Source organism: Peromyscus californicus, unplaced genomic scaffold, assembly GCF_007827085.1.
Source record: "Peromyscus californicus insignis strain IS unplaced genomic scaffold, ASM782708v3 Scaffold_18__1_contigs__length_77618521, whole genome shotgun sequence".
Lineage (NCBI taxonomy): Eukaryota > Metazoa > Chordata > Mammalia > Rodentia > Cricetidae > Peromyscus > Peromyscus californicus.
The window spans coordinates 74,876,769-74,892,078 of NW_026294480.1; the positions used below are offsets into that span (position 1 = coordinate 74,876,769).

Consider the following 15,310-nt stretch of genomic DNA (forward strand, 5'->3'; position numbering starts at 1 on the left):
AAAGCCAGGCTTGGGCCCATGCACCTTCTACCATGGCAGTGGGGTCTCTGCAGAAGGGGAGGTGGCTGCAGACAGGAGGGCTGCTGGGGCTGGCTTTTGCCAACCTAGCTCCAGATTGAGTGAGAGACTCTAAAGAATGAGGAGGTGGGTGCTCAATGGGTGTGCTCTTCCCTCAAGTCCGTGTCTCTTGCTCTGGGCGTTCCTTAGCTGCCTGTAGCTCTCGTGTAGGGTGAGGCCACCTTGGCATGTCTACTGTTGTTCTCCCTGATCAGCCCAGGTTTAGGCAGACATGTTGGTACGACTTCATGGGTGTAGCTTCTGACATTCCTAGAATACAATTTCTCAGAAATTGTCCCTCCAGCTCTTACACTCTGTCCTCATTTCTGTCAGAGCTTTGGATGCCACGTAAATAAGACTCCGAGAGCAATCATACTGAAAATCCTGCCTCACTGTCCTCACAAGAAGCTTTAGCCAACCTGATTGACCAGACATGTATGCCACTGAAGAACATGACTTTCCAAGGGAGGAATTTCAGTTAACCAAAGTTAGGCAGAATTGCTGAGTTCCCCAAATAAAGACCACAGCAGAACTGGGTGTGATGATACAAACCCTCAATCCCAGCACTCAAAAGGCCCAGGCAAGCAAATCTCTGAAAGTTCCTGGCCAATCTGGTTTACAAAGCAAGTTCCAGACCAGCCAGACTACATAGTGAGGCCCTGTCTCAAAGGAAGAAAGCACAAGCTCAGTACTTCCCGATGACTTGAGATTTTTGTTTTGTTATTACATAGGAAATCTACAATTTTACCAACTAAAGAACGATGCTTTCAGGAAAATAGCTATGTCTCTCCTCAGAAAAATCCTTCATTTCTACAAATACCAGATTTCACCATCAGCTGAATGGGCCACAAATACACAATTCCCAAACTACATCTCTCATCTCTATATTTCAGAACCAAACTGAGTTTATGAGCCGTGTTATTGTTTAAATCATATAAATAAAACCCACATTGTTTCAGGAAGCCTTTTTCTGCACATGCAGAACAGCCAGGGCTAAATAGATTCTATTAATAATGCAATATTGAGTTTAGTATTGACTTTAAGAAGTATTATCACCTCCTTGACTAACCCTTAGCTGCCAGCAGACGCTGCCTCAGGCCAGTACACACCTAATTGCTCGGTAAAAAGGCCGTTTCCCTACCTCATTGAGCCGCATGATGTGATAAATTTGCCTCAGGTACTCGCTGCCACCTGGTTTGTGGCAGAGATCCAGGACCATCGCGTTTGTTTTCTGCTCAGTCAGTTCAAGAGCGGCATCTCCTAAGCCTGAGCTTTCCTCCACCGTCACGAATGCACTAAACACAAAGGACGAATATGTATCAGTGATGAGGGACTGTATCGATGGGAAGAAGAGAGAGTGAGTGTGCAGAGAAATGTACACTTTGTATTCAAAGCACCCATAAAGATTCTCTTCAAATAGGTTTGTCTTCCCAAACCACCACGGCTCCAATACACTGCCCAGGAACAAAGCACCTGAAAGCATTTTTTAAATCTGAATCATTTCTTTGAAAAGAGTTCTTTGTTGAATTTAAACTCCTATCTATAAAACGCTTCCCATTAACTGTAATTGTTGAAATTGTTATAATCGTGGGATGAAAACAAAACATTTCTTTTTAAGAACATGTAAGAAATAATTTGTATTCTCTCTTTGAGGACAAAAAGACTCATTGATGCCAGAAGCAGCTTTAGTATCCTGTCTCTTGTACATGCCTCTTTACACCTGTGCTGAGCACATCAAAGGCTAATTAACATGTCGAAATGCAGAGTTTGGAGTGTTGAATAAAGGACGGGTGCTTCAAGACCCTAGGCTTACCACTGAGCATTTTAAATTGACCTTTGACACCTGTTGCCATAAAAAAATAATACATACTCCCTCTCCTAGTTATTTCTCATAACAGACGCTTATAGAAAATTACTACTCTGGCTATTATTCCCCGTCCCCAAAACGTCTACTATCATGTTGCTAGGAATGTGGAGGTTACAGATATGAAGTATTTCTTTTTGTAGTTTCTAAGTTTGAGAATTATTTGTATATTAGCAGGAGATGACAAAAGTTGAGACACCTCCAACTACACCAGTTCAAGCACAGGACAGTCCTCCAACTACGCCAGTGCAAGCACGGGACAGTCCTCCACAGCGTATGTTCTCCACACTAACTTTCTTACTGGAAGTGCTGTTAGACTGTGTTTGGCTTTGTGATCAAACTATTTGTAGGCATGTTCACGGTTTCATACTGTTTCCCAGAATAAATGGAATTTACTATCGTGTAATCAGCTGTATGCTGCAGTTCATTGCTGAGATTTTGCCCTGATTACAAAATTAGTTCTGCTAAGAGTCAGTGCTGTTGACCTGAGGACTCCAAATGATACCCAGCTGCTGGACATTAACTTTGATATTGCTTCCACATGCAGCTTCAAAACACCCCTGTCTCTTTCACACACACAGGAAATTTAAGACTATATAAGTCTTGCTCAAGAAAATAGAAAATAAAGTGACCCCTACTGACTTAGAAATGCTCATTAGCTAGAGCAAATTTTTAAAAGACATTGTTACACTAAGAGAAATTTGCACCTATCATTTTGAAACTGCAATATAGGTTGCAAGCAAAATTTCTTGTCAGGTTTTGCAGAGGATGACATTGAGAAAGTTGAGGCCCCCTGACAAAGGAGGATCTCAGTGTCAACCTCTGAATTGTATCCTTTCCTGTCCATCACTGTGCAGGTGAAGCAAATGATTGCATTCAGTCAATGCTATGATTAATGAGTTCCTCTCTGGATTTGGGACTGCCTATCAATCATGTCATTAGGGAGAATGTGCCCTGAAAGAGGCAGACCTTAGCCAAGCAATAACTGCATTAATCTTAATCTGTATATGCACCCAGCCAGCCAAGTCAGGGTCACCATGATGAAAAACAATAGTCTTCAACTCGACAAATTACTTTGCAAAGACAGACATTTCTTTACTTTTGTGGCCGTGTGTTCTCCAGAATCTAAGTTGACTGTTTAGAGTTGAGAGGTACTACAAAGTGAAGGTTATTTTAATGAATAGTAATGCTTTCAGGCAGTATGCAAGGCAAGCGACACTTACGCTGCCTCCCCTCCAACTGCAGTTATTTTCATAAAACCAAAGCTAAATCTGAATGCGAATGGAAAAGCCCAGCTAAAGGATATTATGTACTTCCAAGATAATCTTTTTGAAGAATTTAACAGAAAAATGTTTTAATTTAAATTGTTGCATACTTTTTTTCTGTTAAAGAAAGAACCCTGTGATAAAGCTAAGGCAACCCTCCTCCGACTGATGTGGACACACTGATCTGAAATGTGTTTATACACTTTCCTCGTAGTGCAGATCTGTGAGATCAATTCATGAGAAGATAGGAACACACACACACACACACACACACACACACACACACACACACGCTGGATAATCAATCTAAAACCAGAGTCAAGAAGAAATATATCTATAGCATATAAGCTCAGTAACTTGCTCTCTATAGTAAGTCAATTTTAACATTTTCAAATATATATGACAAATAGATTTAAGTCTGAATTTTTTATATAGTATCATTTATGAAATTGAGAAAGTCATGGTATTGTGATAATTATCTTACTTTTCAGAATCTTTGAGGGCTACAAAACATTTTAAAAATCAGCAAATTCTCATTTTTTGCCGCATGTTGTAAAAAACAGCTAACAATTTTTGAGGGCTAGCTAACCCACTACATCATGGACAATATTCTACTGTACGAGATGCTAAATGTGTGGGTGTGCATTTTTTTTGTTTTTTTTTTTTAATTTTCGAAATACCTTTTGAGGGAAAAATTATCTTACGAATGACTGGAAGTATTGTTTTGAATACATCTTATTTATAAGAATTCTAAACCAGCAGTATCATACATTCTACTTTGTAAGCATAATCAGATCTGCTATTTTTAGCCTTCTCGTTCTTCTCTCTCTCTCTTTTTTATATCCACTACCATGAATAATGACATTTGACCTTAATCTTTTAGTCACTGGCTTCACCCTGTAATTGAGTATTGGATGCAAATAATAAAGATTAAGAAGGTCACTAACTATCAACATTACTAAGCATTTCCCTGACTTCTACTGTCACTCCTTCCCATTCACACACCAAAGGTGACTGTCTTCTGTATGACTAGACCAGAGAAACTAGGCTCCTTAGTACTCACCACATGGATTAATATGAAATCTCATAGATTAACATGGACAAGCACAATGTACTGGTTACCATTCTGCTAACCAGTGAATGAAACATATTTTTGCCATTGATTGTTTGGGGGATAGGGTCTCACTATGTAGAGCAAGTCTCTGCCTCCTGAGAGCATACCACCACATCTGACAGCACACAATGTGTTTTAACAGAGTTTATAGGTAAAAGATGCTTACTAGATCTCAATTTGATGCTGAAAATTTTGTGACTTTTTTCCAAATCAGTTCTGCCAAGTTGGCATCATCCTTGAAACTGAAGTTCTGAGCGAGGCATAAAATGACCCATTTACAAGGAATGCCTGTGTGTTCATCTGATTCTCAAGCCTGAGCTCTTCATCACCGCCGTCTGCCAGTAAAAGCAATCGTATTTCAGGTGACGTTTAGTCATCTCAGGCAGCTCACCAGTGTCTGCTAGCCACATGGAGAGACCTTTAATAACTAGGGTGGGGGCGGTGTGCATGGGTATTCAAGCAATGGCCTGACTTGGTGATGTGGAGACCACCTGACCTGGAATCCCTTTATCAATATCATACAGTTTTATACCTACAGACTAACTTCAACACAGGAGAACTCTACATACATATTTGAATTCATCAGGGACCCTTAAAAATCTTTGCAGTACCACAAATCACTTAGCTGTTGGTGACATTTCCATCCTGAAACAGCTGGGTGTGTTTATAGCTTGTGAGTGATATGCCCCAGTTGCCCTCTGGGATTCTTACATTACCAGATGAAAAATGTGTACCTTTTTGACAATCAGGTACACAGAAAGCAATAAAAAGCCTTTTATATCCATTAATTCTTTCTTAATTCAATCTGTGCCCACTCCATTTACAAAATGCCTCAGGCTATGCACTAGATACCCAGTTGCACACTGCAAAGGAGCGAAACTAAATTCCCCTGGGTTGAGCTACACCCTTTTAATCAGAAACCTTAAGATGGAACCTACACCAGGATAGTGTTCCTGTATATCAATGGGGTTCAGATTTTACAAGGGACACCTAACAGTCCAGTGTTCAGTGGGGCCTACTTATCGTTTTTTGGTGCTCCTCAAAGGTCCTATTATTTTTTGCCCAATGACCATTGCTGCCCATCTGACAACAGTCTATTGCTGTTGTGTATTGGTGACTCTGGTATTGAGAAATCATTTGATGAAAAGGAACAAGCGTGGCTTTACCAGTTGATGCTCAGCGTCTTTGCTTTCAGGAGCTGGTGCTCCAACCAGTTGGGTTTTTGCCGCTCAATGCTCAGTATGACCTTTTGGGTCAGTTGACAAGGGCTGCTTCTCTCTCCTAGAATGCTTTCCAAACACACACAGATGAAAGCTGCTTTCTCTTTACTCCATCTGTCAAGGGAGGCACCTGTTAAACGTTCCACGGTGTTCCCATCCTCAAATATCCGACATATAATTACAATCAAGTTCCAGACAAGCAGGCCAGCTTTCTTCAATTCAGCCAAGTTTTTTGACATTTTTCTCTCAGACAGAAAAAAGAAGTATTTAATTGTGGGAGGCAAGCATGCAATCACCGTAGGTAACTTGCTGATTACAATAGATACTGCCTGAGCAGCAAGCCTCGTGAAGCCTGGGAAGAAAAGGTAGAAAAGGTATGATTACTGTTAGCATTCTCATGCCATCACATCATGGCTTTCTCTGTGTGGGGATGTCTACCTTTTGTGGAGAAAATTATTAAGATGAACAAGTGCTTAATGCTTTCCCACAGAACTCCAGCAGGAACTCCTGCACTATTACCCAAGAGTCTCCAAATTTCAAGCATGATTTTTCCTTCATAAATGAACATTCAAAATTTAGAATTATAATTTGTGTGTTTATTGTTTAAGATCTAATCTTTGAAGTACAGAGACACTGGTAACTAAGCAAAGATCCCCATGACCTTTGACACCATCCACCCTTTAAATGCTTTCTTCTTGTCCCTTGTGGTCTGTGACACAGCATCCCAGCTCTTCTCAGGACTGACTGACTGGCTCGTCTTCCATTCTTACCAGACATGTGACCTCCTCAGAGGGCCTCTGTAGCCATCCCACCCAAAGCAGGCTCACTGCGCCCACCCCATCTCAAACCCGAGTCTCTTTCTTTCATGGAAACTACTCTGTGGCCTTTGCTGCAGTACCCACCACCATCTAAAATGATCTCATCCACTGACTCAGCATCTGTCACCATTCCTAGAATATGAGCTCCCTGCTGGCAGCGCTGTGTCCCTGGTTCAATAACTACTCATTGAGTACTTGAGTTAACTGGTGCATGCTTCTCTCTCCTCTTTGCTGGTTTGTGTTTCATGCTAGCTCCTTGTTCTCCTAGCACTTCCTGAATGTGGTGCTTGCTTAGTGGTCATTGGCCTTTTGTCTGATGAGTCTACACGATGCCATTTGCTTTGTGCTGTTTCTTTGAAGGATGTATTGATGTTCTGTCTCTAAAGCAGAGTTTCTCTATTTCCCACCAGGGACATCTGAGAACTGTCTAATTCTTTGTTGTGTAAAGCTGTTCTATACATGGCAGAATTTCTGGAGCATTTACCTTTCCACTAACTAAATGCCAGGAGCATCCCACCTCAGGTGTATCTCTGTTCCCTGGGAGCACATTTGTCCCTAGCTAAAAACTCCTCTTTACTTAATTTTATGCTATCACATTTTCTTTTATTTTGAGATAGGGTGTCATGGATCCCAGGTTGGATGAAAACTCTTTATCTAGCCAAGGGTGAGATCAAACTTCAGATCTTTCTGCTAGCATTCTCTTCAAGCCTGGTTTTATAAGGTGCTGGGGATCAAATCCAGGCATAGTGCATGCTAAGCAGCACTCTTGAACTGGATCCCCAGCCTGAAACTCACTCCTTTAGATGACTCTAGAACTTATAGTCTTGGCCTTCCTGCAGGGTTGCAATGCCACAGACAAACTCTCTGCTGGCATCCTGCTGCTCTGCATCTGTTTTTCATCCCTTAACTCAACACAACCACGTGGAATAATCCTTCAACTGGCATGCCTCTCTGGCTTCCCTCCCTCTTCACCCCTTTCCTTTGAAATGTCTTCCTGATCCTTCATGTCTAACTGAGGCTCGGTAGTGAGGAATTTTCCCACCTCCTCAGCTCTGATATCCTGCTTCCTGCTAAGACTAACCAAGGGTGCTGGCTCAGTTCAAGCCCCTTCTTATACATGGTACCCCAATAATGGCAACATGAACACCTTCTGACAAGCCATTTTGTATTCTTAAATTATTTTAAATGTCTTATTCTTTATGTGTTTGGGTATTACTTTTCTTTTTTTTTTCTTTTTCTTTTTTTTTTTTTTTTGTTTTTGTTTTTCAAGACAGGGTTTCTCTGTGTAGCTTTGCGCCTTTCCTGGAACTCACTTGGTAGCCCAGGCTGGCCTCGAACTCACAGAGATCCGCCTGGCTCTGCCTCCCGAGTGCTGGGATTAAAGGCGTGCGCCACCACCGCCCGGCTGGGTATTACTTTTCTATTTTCAGGTAGTTTACTTAGAGGATTTTAATATATGGGCTGGAAAGCTGGCTCAGTTGTTAAGGGCACTTGTTTTTGCAGAGGCTTACTTCATTGCACCTACATCGAGGCTCACAACCACCTGTAACTCCAGTTTCAGGGGATCTAATGCCCTCTTACAGTCTCCATGCATACCAGTCATGCAGATGGTGCACATAAATACACGCAGGCAAACAATGCATAAAATAAAATAAAAGATTTTATTGCCAGGCAATGGTGATGCACACCTTTATTCCCAGCACTCAGGAGGCAGAGGAGGTGGATCTCTGTGAGTTTGGGGCCAGCCTGGTCCTTGGAGTGAGTTCCAGGATATCCAGGACTATGCAGAGAAACCCTGTCTTGAAAGACCACACACACACACACACACACACACACATACACACACACACACACACACACACACACACACACACACACACACACACACACACACACACAGAGAGATAGAGAGAGAGAGAGAGAGAGAGATTATTAAAAGATTTTATTTTATATTCCCTGCATCCTAAAGGGAGCTTAAATACAATCCCAAACAAACAATTCCAACTAGATAACAAGTATAATTCTCTTTGCACCTGAATGTGTACTGAAATTTCTAACTGTAAAGACCCAGGAACTCAAATCCTTAACTAATTCATTAAAGCTTAAGGCAAATTCCAATCTGGAGTTTCAAGTTGTCGCCAAGTAAGTCCATTCTAACATGAAGGCGCTGAGTCAATGGGGGTTAACAGCACATGGAGAAGGGCTAGTAACAACCACAACGCATTCAGCTGTCTCTAAATGGGTAGACATCCATTCAAAATTTAATAATCCTATTCAGATATGAAAGACTGTGGGCTAGCTAACTACAATATGGTAGCCAGATTTATGTTTATCATTTCTCTCTTTCTACACAGCTGATACTATCATGGCATATTTGAGTACAAAAAATGTAAAACGGTTATTTAACAATAAAGGGAAGAAAGGCAAATAAATGTTTTTATATTAGTTTTTAGTACTTTATTTAATTATAACTATCAAATCTCAGTAACTTGTTGATGTTAATGTGTGACCTAGTGTTTTATTGTTTTTAAAATGTCAGCTTAATACTGCATGGTACAAACATCTGGTTCTAAGTTCACTTAGTTTTATTGCATGTTTTAGCTTTTTTTTTTAAGGCATTATAAGAATACAGGTAAGACCTATGCAGTACACCTGTAGAATGAGCTGTGTTCTCAAAATTAAGACTTTTTCCTTTTAGTCTTAAGCACAGGACAGACAAATCTGTTGTTGCAACTTGTCAATAAATACCCAACATGCATGTGCTCAGTTCATTGTCCTTGCAAACTAATAGGAAAACATTGTATTTTCATATTTGCAAGATAAAGACCCAGTGATCACTGAGACACTTTATTTGGTATACTTTTAAGTAGGTTAGAAAATATGTATCTTAAGTATGAAAGTGTACACATATGTTTTATTGGTAATATTGGTTTTATAAAACTAGTATTTCTAGTTTTTTTTTAAAAATAAATTATAATAATAGCTTTTCATCACACTGCATGTATTTTTGCCACCAGAATCCTTTTTAAGAATCTCCCCATGGACAGTGGCCTGGATGAATGTTCCTTCTGGTGTTATCTGTTTGCTTGCTCCAGAATTCATTGTTTCAGTTGAAGCCAATGCTCCAAACAAAAATTTTCCCATAAAGCATTCTTTCCATTAAAAATCTTATACCACTGATAAAACAACATCTCAAATATATTTTACTTAACTGCTGTCAAAGAAATAAAACAACATCAAACTAGTTCTTTGTGCATTTGCTCTTAAACACAATGGAACAAATAAGAAAAAGCTGAGCTATGTGTGAGAACCATATGCAGTTTTGGTCTCACGCCTTGTGTAACAGTTTGTGGTGTTCATTTTTCTAAATCATCTATTTTCTCTATATTACAGTACTTGCTGACGAAGAAAAGGTAGGAAATGCACTTTAGTTTGTCCCTACTGTGGTTCTGTGTTCTATCATGTGCATGCACACTAAGGACAGATATTCCTGTAGGTTCTATTTATCTTTGAATAAGTTAGAATTCTGTGTTTAGAAACGCATCTGTAAGCATTTGTCATTGTTTAGACAAAGTTATAAAGAATATGATCATATCCCATTAGACTTCAACACTGGGGGGTTAACAGAGTTTGTCTTCATGTGTTACATGCTTAGTTTTGAAATCTTTTGCTAATCAAGACAATTTAATGCTGAAAGCTAATAAACCATGGCACAAAGCTCAGAAGGAATTCACTTTCAATAAAAATACATGGGAGCTCATATATCAGGTGATTTCCCCACACTTTTTCTTTCTAAATCTGATCAAATTATTATTTCACTTTATGACAGGACAGAGAAAGTGTTTACATTCGCAAAGGATATACATGATAGCGTTCCCACCTTAGTACTGTGTATTCTGTGCTGTATCCCCAGCACAGCAACATGATCATGTTAGGGTCACTTGGATCTTTTGAGAGAATCAATTTTGTTAACAGCAGATTTGACAATACGGCATTGGTCTATGCAAGAAGCTAAAGAAGGAATCATGTCTTCCTTCCCACCCCTATTCTACCTCCAACCCCTCAGTGTGACAATCTTCAGAGAGAACTTTATAAAAGTTTAACTTGTTCCTTCCCATAACTGTGTATGTTCTGGGAGTCCACACCCATCTCGTTATACTAGTTTCCTATATAATGGACGATAGAGTACATGTATAGTATGTCCATGGTCTTAAACACATAAATGTCTACTGAGTCAATGGATGACTGAATGCCCAACATGTAAATATCATCTGGTTTTAGTAGTGTCCTTATCTAAGGTGGATGTATTTCAAGAATTCGTGTGAATGTCTAAAAATGTAGAGAGTACCAAACCCACATGTCCAGTTTCTTTCTTATTCATACATATCTGTAAAAAAAAAACACTGAATGTATAAATTAACAACAATAATAGATTAACAATAAATTAAAAAGTAGAATAATTTTAACAAGATATTGTAATAAAATTATGTGAATATAGATTCTCTCTCTTGAAATAACGGAAGTAAATACTAATTATTTTTGAACTGAAGTTGAGTGAGGACAATAAAAACCAGAAAAAGCAAAATTATAATACAGAGTGAAAAAAAAGAGGGGACAAGAAGTACCAAATGGTGGTCCCTAAAGTGTTTCAGAACACAGAACAGGAGTAAGAGTATCTGCTGTCATTCACATTTAGAAGGCACACGATGGCCTGTAGCTTTACCTCCTCCCATCACTTGTGTCATATGACTGACACCTCTTTATGACCGTCTGTACACTGTAACACTACACCAACTTATAATGAAAAACACAAATTAGTAAGGAAGACCCAACAACTGGTGTATACAAAGTGGGCATTCTTAGGTTAGAAGCCCTTTCAAATGGTATGGAGAAATTCCAACACGCTTCTTAGAAAAGAAAATAGTTTAATAGAACAGCTGAGCCAACAGCTCATCAGGTGGTTCAGCCTGCTAGCGACACCATGCTGCCTGGATCCCTAAGAGTGAAGAAGGGGACACCCAAAAGCCAGAAGGAAGGAGACCTGCCAACAATGGAGACAACCCAGTGAAAAGGGGATGTTTTCCAGTTTCAGTTAAGTATCTTTACTAGATCCAAAGGCAGTTTGATAGGACATTCCTAGGAAGGCCATTCATAGACAACTGCCTTGCATTCGTAATGGAAGTCTCTGGATAAATGCTACTCTATATGGATCTCCATGGGAAAGAATGAAGGAAAGGCTAGACGCCCCAACTCACTTCTGTAGCTTCCAGTTGGAATGTTTTATTGTGGAAAGTTTTTCTTTGGCATTGAAAAATATTCTTCTTTAAATATGAACATGACGAGACATTTTATTTTAGGAAAGAGAAGATTCACACAGATAAGTAATATGATATGAGAATGTAGAGATAAATGACGACGCAAGCACACTTGGTGAAGGATTACTCAAAACAAGACCAATAGATTCAGTCCAGAACCACAGGTCCAGGGAAGAGAGATTCCTATCAGAGAATTATTTACAGCTACCAAACTAGGTGCTATTTGGCACCTAAAAGCTACATCTGAAGGTGTGTGAAGGGAAAAGAAAGTAAAATATGATGGTTGTAGGGTAAAGAAAAAGAAAACAAAACAGACAAACTATATAAGAGTGATTGTGAGGGCACACAGATCATTATCTAGATTTAAAGTAAGGAAAGGTCTGACTTCTGTGACTACTAATGCAAAACCAAAAGATTAAAATTCTGAAGTAATGATACACAACCAAGGAGAAGTGGGAGAGGTCTTCCCCAGGGAAGGGCATGCCAATTGCTTGTCCAATGCCAAATGGTCAATCCTGAAAACATACATACAGGTAGCATTCTACAGACTGAACAGGTTCTATTTAGAAATATATATGTATATGAATATACTTATGCACGCAATAACAATTAATAAAATAAAAAAGAGGCCATAAATTTGAAGGATGGGGGAAGGACAGATGGGGAGTTTGGGGAGAGGAAAGAGAAGGGCTCTAGAGATATGTTAATCAAATTATAATCTCATAAACAAAAATAAAGAAACAAAACAAATTTCAAAAAATTATGAAGTACTAATAAGATAAAAGAGATTGTTTCTTTAGGAGACACTTTCTTAGAGAACTAATGTGCTCACCTTTATTTGATTCTTTCCTTCTGAATTCTCTTGGAATATAATTCCATTCTTGTGGAATGCTCTGAAGCAGACGATCAGGAACACGGGACTTGTTTAGGTCTGCCTCACTGTTTCCCCCGCATCTCATCATGGATACGACCTGCTGCACAATGTCCTTGACAGCGTCCATCAGCGCCAGTCTCAGACAGCGGATGACTTCTGGCTGGGACTCCGTGTACACTGAGACTTTAAAATCAAGGAGCATATTATGGTTAGCAGAGCCTGGTCACCAGCTGTGCCTTGTTCATCTGGGAAAACTGTTTCACAGTTACCTAGTTTAAATCTATAGAAGAGGAGAGATCAATTTAATTAGAACATCATATAATTGCGAATCAGCTCATAAACCATTTGAAATAGAAGTCTCCTCTACCTGGTAATGAAAGAATATCAATTAAGACTATGGTAAGTGGTGGGACTGACTGCTGGCTTTGGCCTCTGTGGTGGAATAGTAATTGTATAACCTTTATAGAGAACTACTTCTCAATAATACTGACATCCCTAAGCTGCTGGTGTAGCTTGCTGTAGAGTGCTTGCACCCAAAGGCCCTGGGCTTCAATCCTACAGCCCAGCACTAGAAAAGAGTCACCATGCCCAACATCGACAAAACTTTAACATTTTACTTAAATACTGACTCACTCTTTTCTGTGAAACTAAATCCTAAGAAACTGAGACTCTAAAGAACCTAAAGAAACAGGAGAAACCATCTCAACGTCCAATGAGCTCTCATATTTCTCTTCACAATAACGCTTGATAGCACACAGCTAAAAACAAAAGCAAGTTAGAAAAGAGTAAGGTACATCTCTTTCATTTAAAAAGGCCCATGCATGCACACACAATCTGTTAAGAAGATGTGCTGTCTGATGGTAATGGTGGTTATCGACGATGTGATCTCAAGTAATGCTTCTTCCCTTTTTTTCTCTTTTTACTTTCTCTTTTCCTTTCTACCCTATAGCCTGCTTTTCTGTCTTCCTTTTTAATTATCTGTAATTTCCCACCATGGGAATAAATGTGATAAAATATCTGATTTGCTTCTTTGACTTTTAATATGACTACAATATGAAGGCTGTTATTTAAATCAATAAGGAAAAATATCTGTGCTCCTTTTCCCATGGAATTCCTAAAAAACATTTCTCAAATGACTAGCATGTTTAATAATGGCTTATTGTTAAGCCACCATGGTAAGAAAGATCTGGCAATAGCAAAACTGATAGTTTAACTTGTAACATAATATTACCTCAGGTAGTCAAAATGTTGTTATTTATAGAAATGGTTGAGGGTAAAACTACATGTGTTTTGTTTATTTGTTTGTTTATTTTTGTTTCAAAACTCAAATTAACTAGAAGGCATAGGGAAACTATTTTCCCATATCAATAACTAATATCTACTTTGGTTATATCTATGGGCAAATAGAGGTTATCTGAAAATTCTAGGAAGTCCTTTATTTAGTTTTATTTAAAAGATGTTTTCTTTTTTGTAAGTAAAGGTGTCATGTATGGAAAATGACAGAGAAAGCAGTTCTCTAATAATTATTCAAAAATAATTTATGTAACACATCTGAAATAGTGGTTGAATGCTGTATAAGCATTAGCTGGCATTATTAATACCTAGGAGGGATTTTTAAAACTACAATGTTAGTTTCAGAACACAGTTGCCAATGCTCATTATGAGACTCTGAGACATCTTGCTACAAACAGGCTTAAGCAATCTCCACCATCCTCACTCTCTGCCTCTCCTGTCATTGTTCAGACCCTTTTCACCTCCAGCCACTCTTTCTCAGATCCAATAAATAGAAGCCAGACATCAGGTAATAGCTCTCAGAATCTTAACCTGACTTGATCACCTCTTCCTGTCTACAAAACCTTAGTTTTTAACATTGTAAACAAGGACAGGTATGCCCTATCAAGTGCCACCTGACATTATAGCACATGGAAGACTGAGGCAGGAAGACTGTGGTGAAGTTGAAGAACCCTGTTTTTTTACACAGAGTTTTCTAGACCAGCCTGGGCTACAGAGACAGAACTTGTCTCAAAAAGGGACTGGCAGCAAGATGGTTCAGTGGGTAAAGGTACGTGCTGTCAGTCCCTGGAACCTACATGATGAAAGGAGAGAATATTCTCCTCTGGCCTTCACATGAGTCTCTCTCTCTCTCTCTCTCTCTCTCTCTCTCTCTCTCTCTCTCTCTCTCTCTCTCTCTCTCACACACACACACACACACACACACACACACAAACACACATTCAATAAATAAAATGCCAAAAAAGAAAAGTAGGTACTTAAACTTCTAAGAGACATATTGTAGAGAAAATACATAATCATCCCAACTCCAGCTGCTACAGGCCCATGTATTAATTCTGTCTGATTGACATAAGAGAGGAAAGCAAGAAAAAGTATCATTCAATAATAATTTCTAATTTGATTTTTCTGTCATAAATAATGTTAAATTTAATATTAAATTAACTAAAACAAAGGCAAAGAAACATAAAACTTGGGTTGCATCCTATAATTTAAAGAATTTATCATCATCTAATTTTATATTACTTCAAATCAATACTAACATATGAAAACTATTTAATACAGGAGCAGTTTCTGTTCATATCTACAAACACTGAGAGAAGAGTAGACCAGAAGATATTTATAGTCTTCCTTTTTATGACTTTATTAAGTCTTTTAAGAAGAAAATAATCAACAAAAACTGTAGCCCCATTATTTTCCTTCTAGCATAACACATAGAAGGTCTTTAAAGAGGCTGAGTGATGGCTGTAAGTCAGGTGAGCTTCAGGCCCACA

The 15,310-nt window shown here is 38.9% G+C and overlaps 1 protein-coding gene across 5 annotated transcripts in view; it reads right to left on the bottom strand.

Annotated features, from left to right (window-relative positions):
- Positions 1-15,310, bottom strand: part of Kiaa0825 (KIAA0825 ortholog) — a 433,759-nt gene that overhangs the window by 216,773 nt on the left and 201,676 nt on the right. For 3 of the 5 annotated variants that reach the window (XM_052743698.1, XM_052743697.1, XM_052743696.1), the window contains 3 exons: positions 12,486-12,710; positions 5,467-5,872; positions 1,199-1,352 (listed from right to left, as the gene is read on the bottom strand). In XM_052743698.1, coding sequence (XP_052599658.1) covers positions 1,199-1,352; positions 5,467-5,872; positions 12,486-12,710 — 785 coding nt within the window. Of the gene's footprint in view, positions 1-1,198; positions 1,353-4,466; positions 4,636-5,466; positions 5,873-12,485; positions 12,711-15,310 lie in introns of those variants that run through there. The other 2 variants (XR_008219664.1, XR_008219665.1) reach the window with 2 other exon arrangements.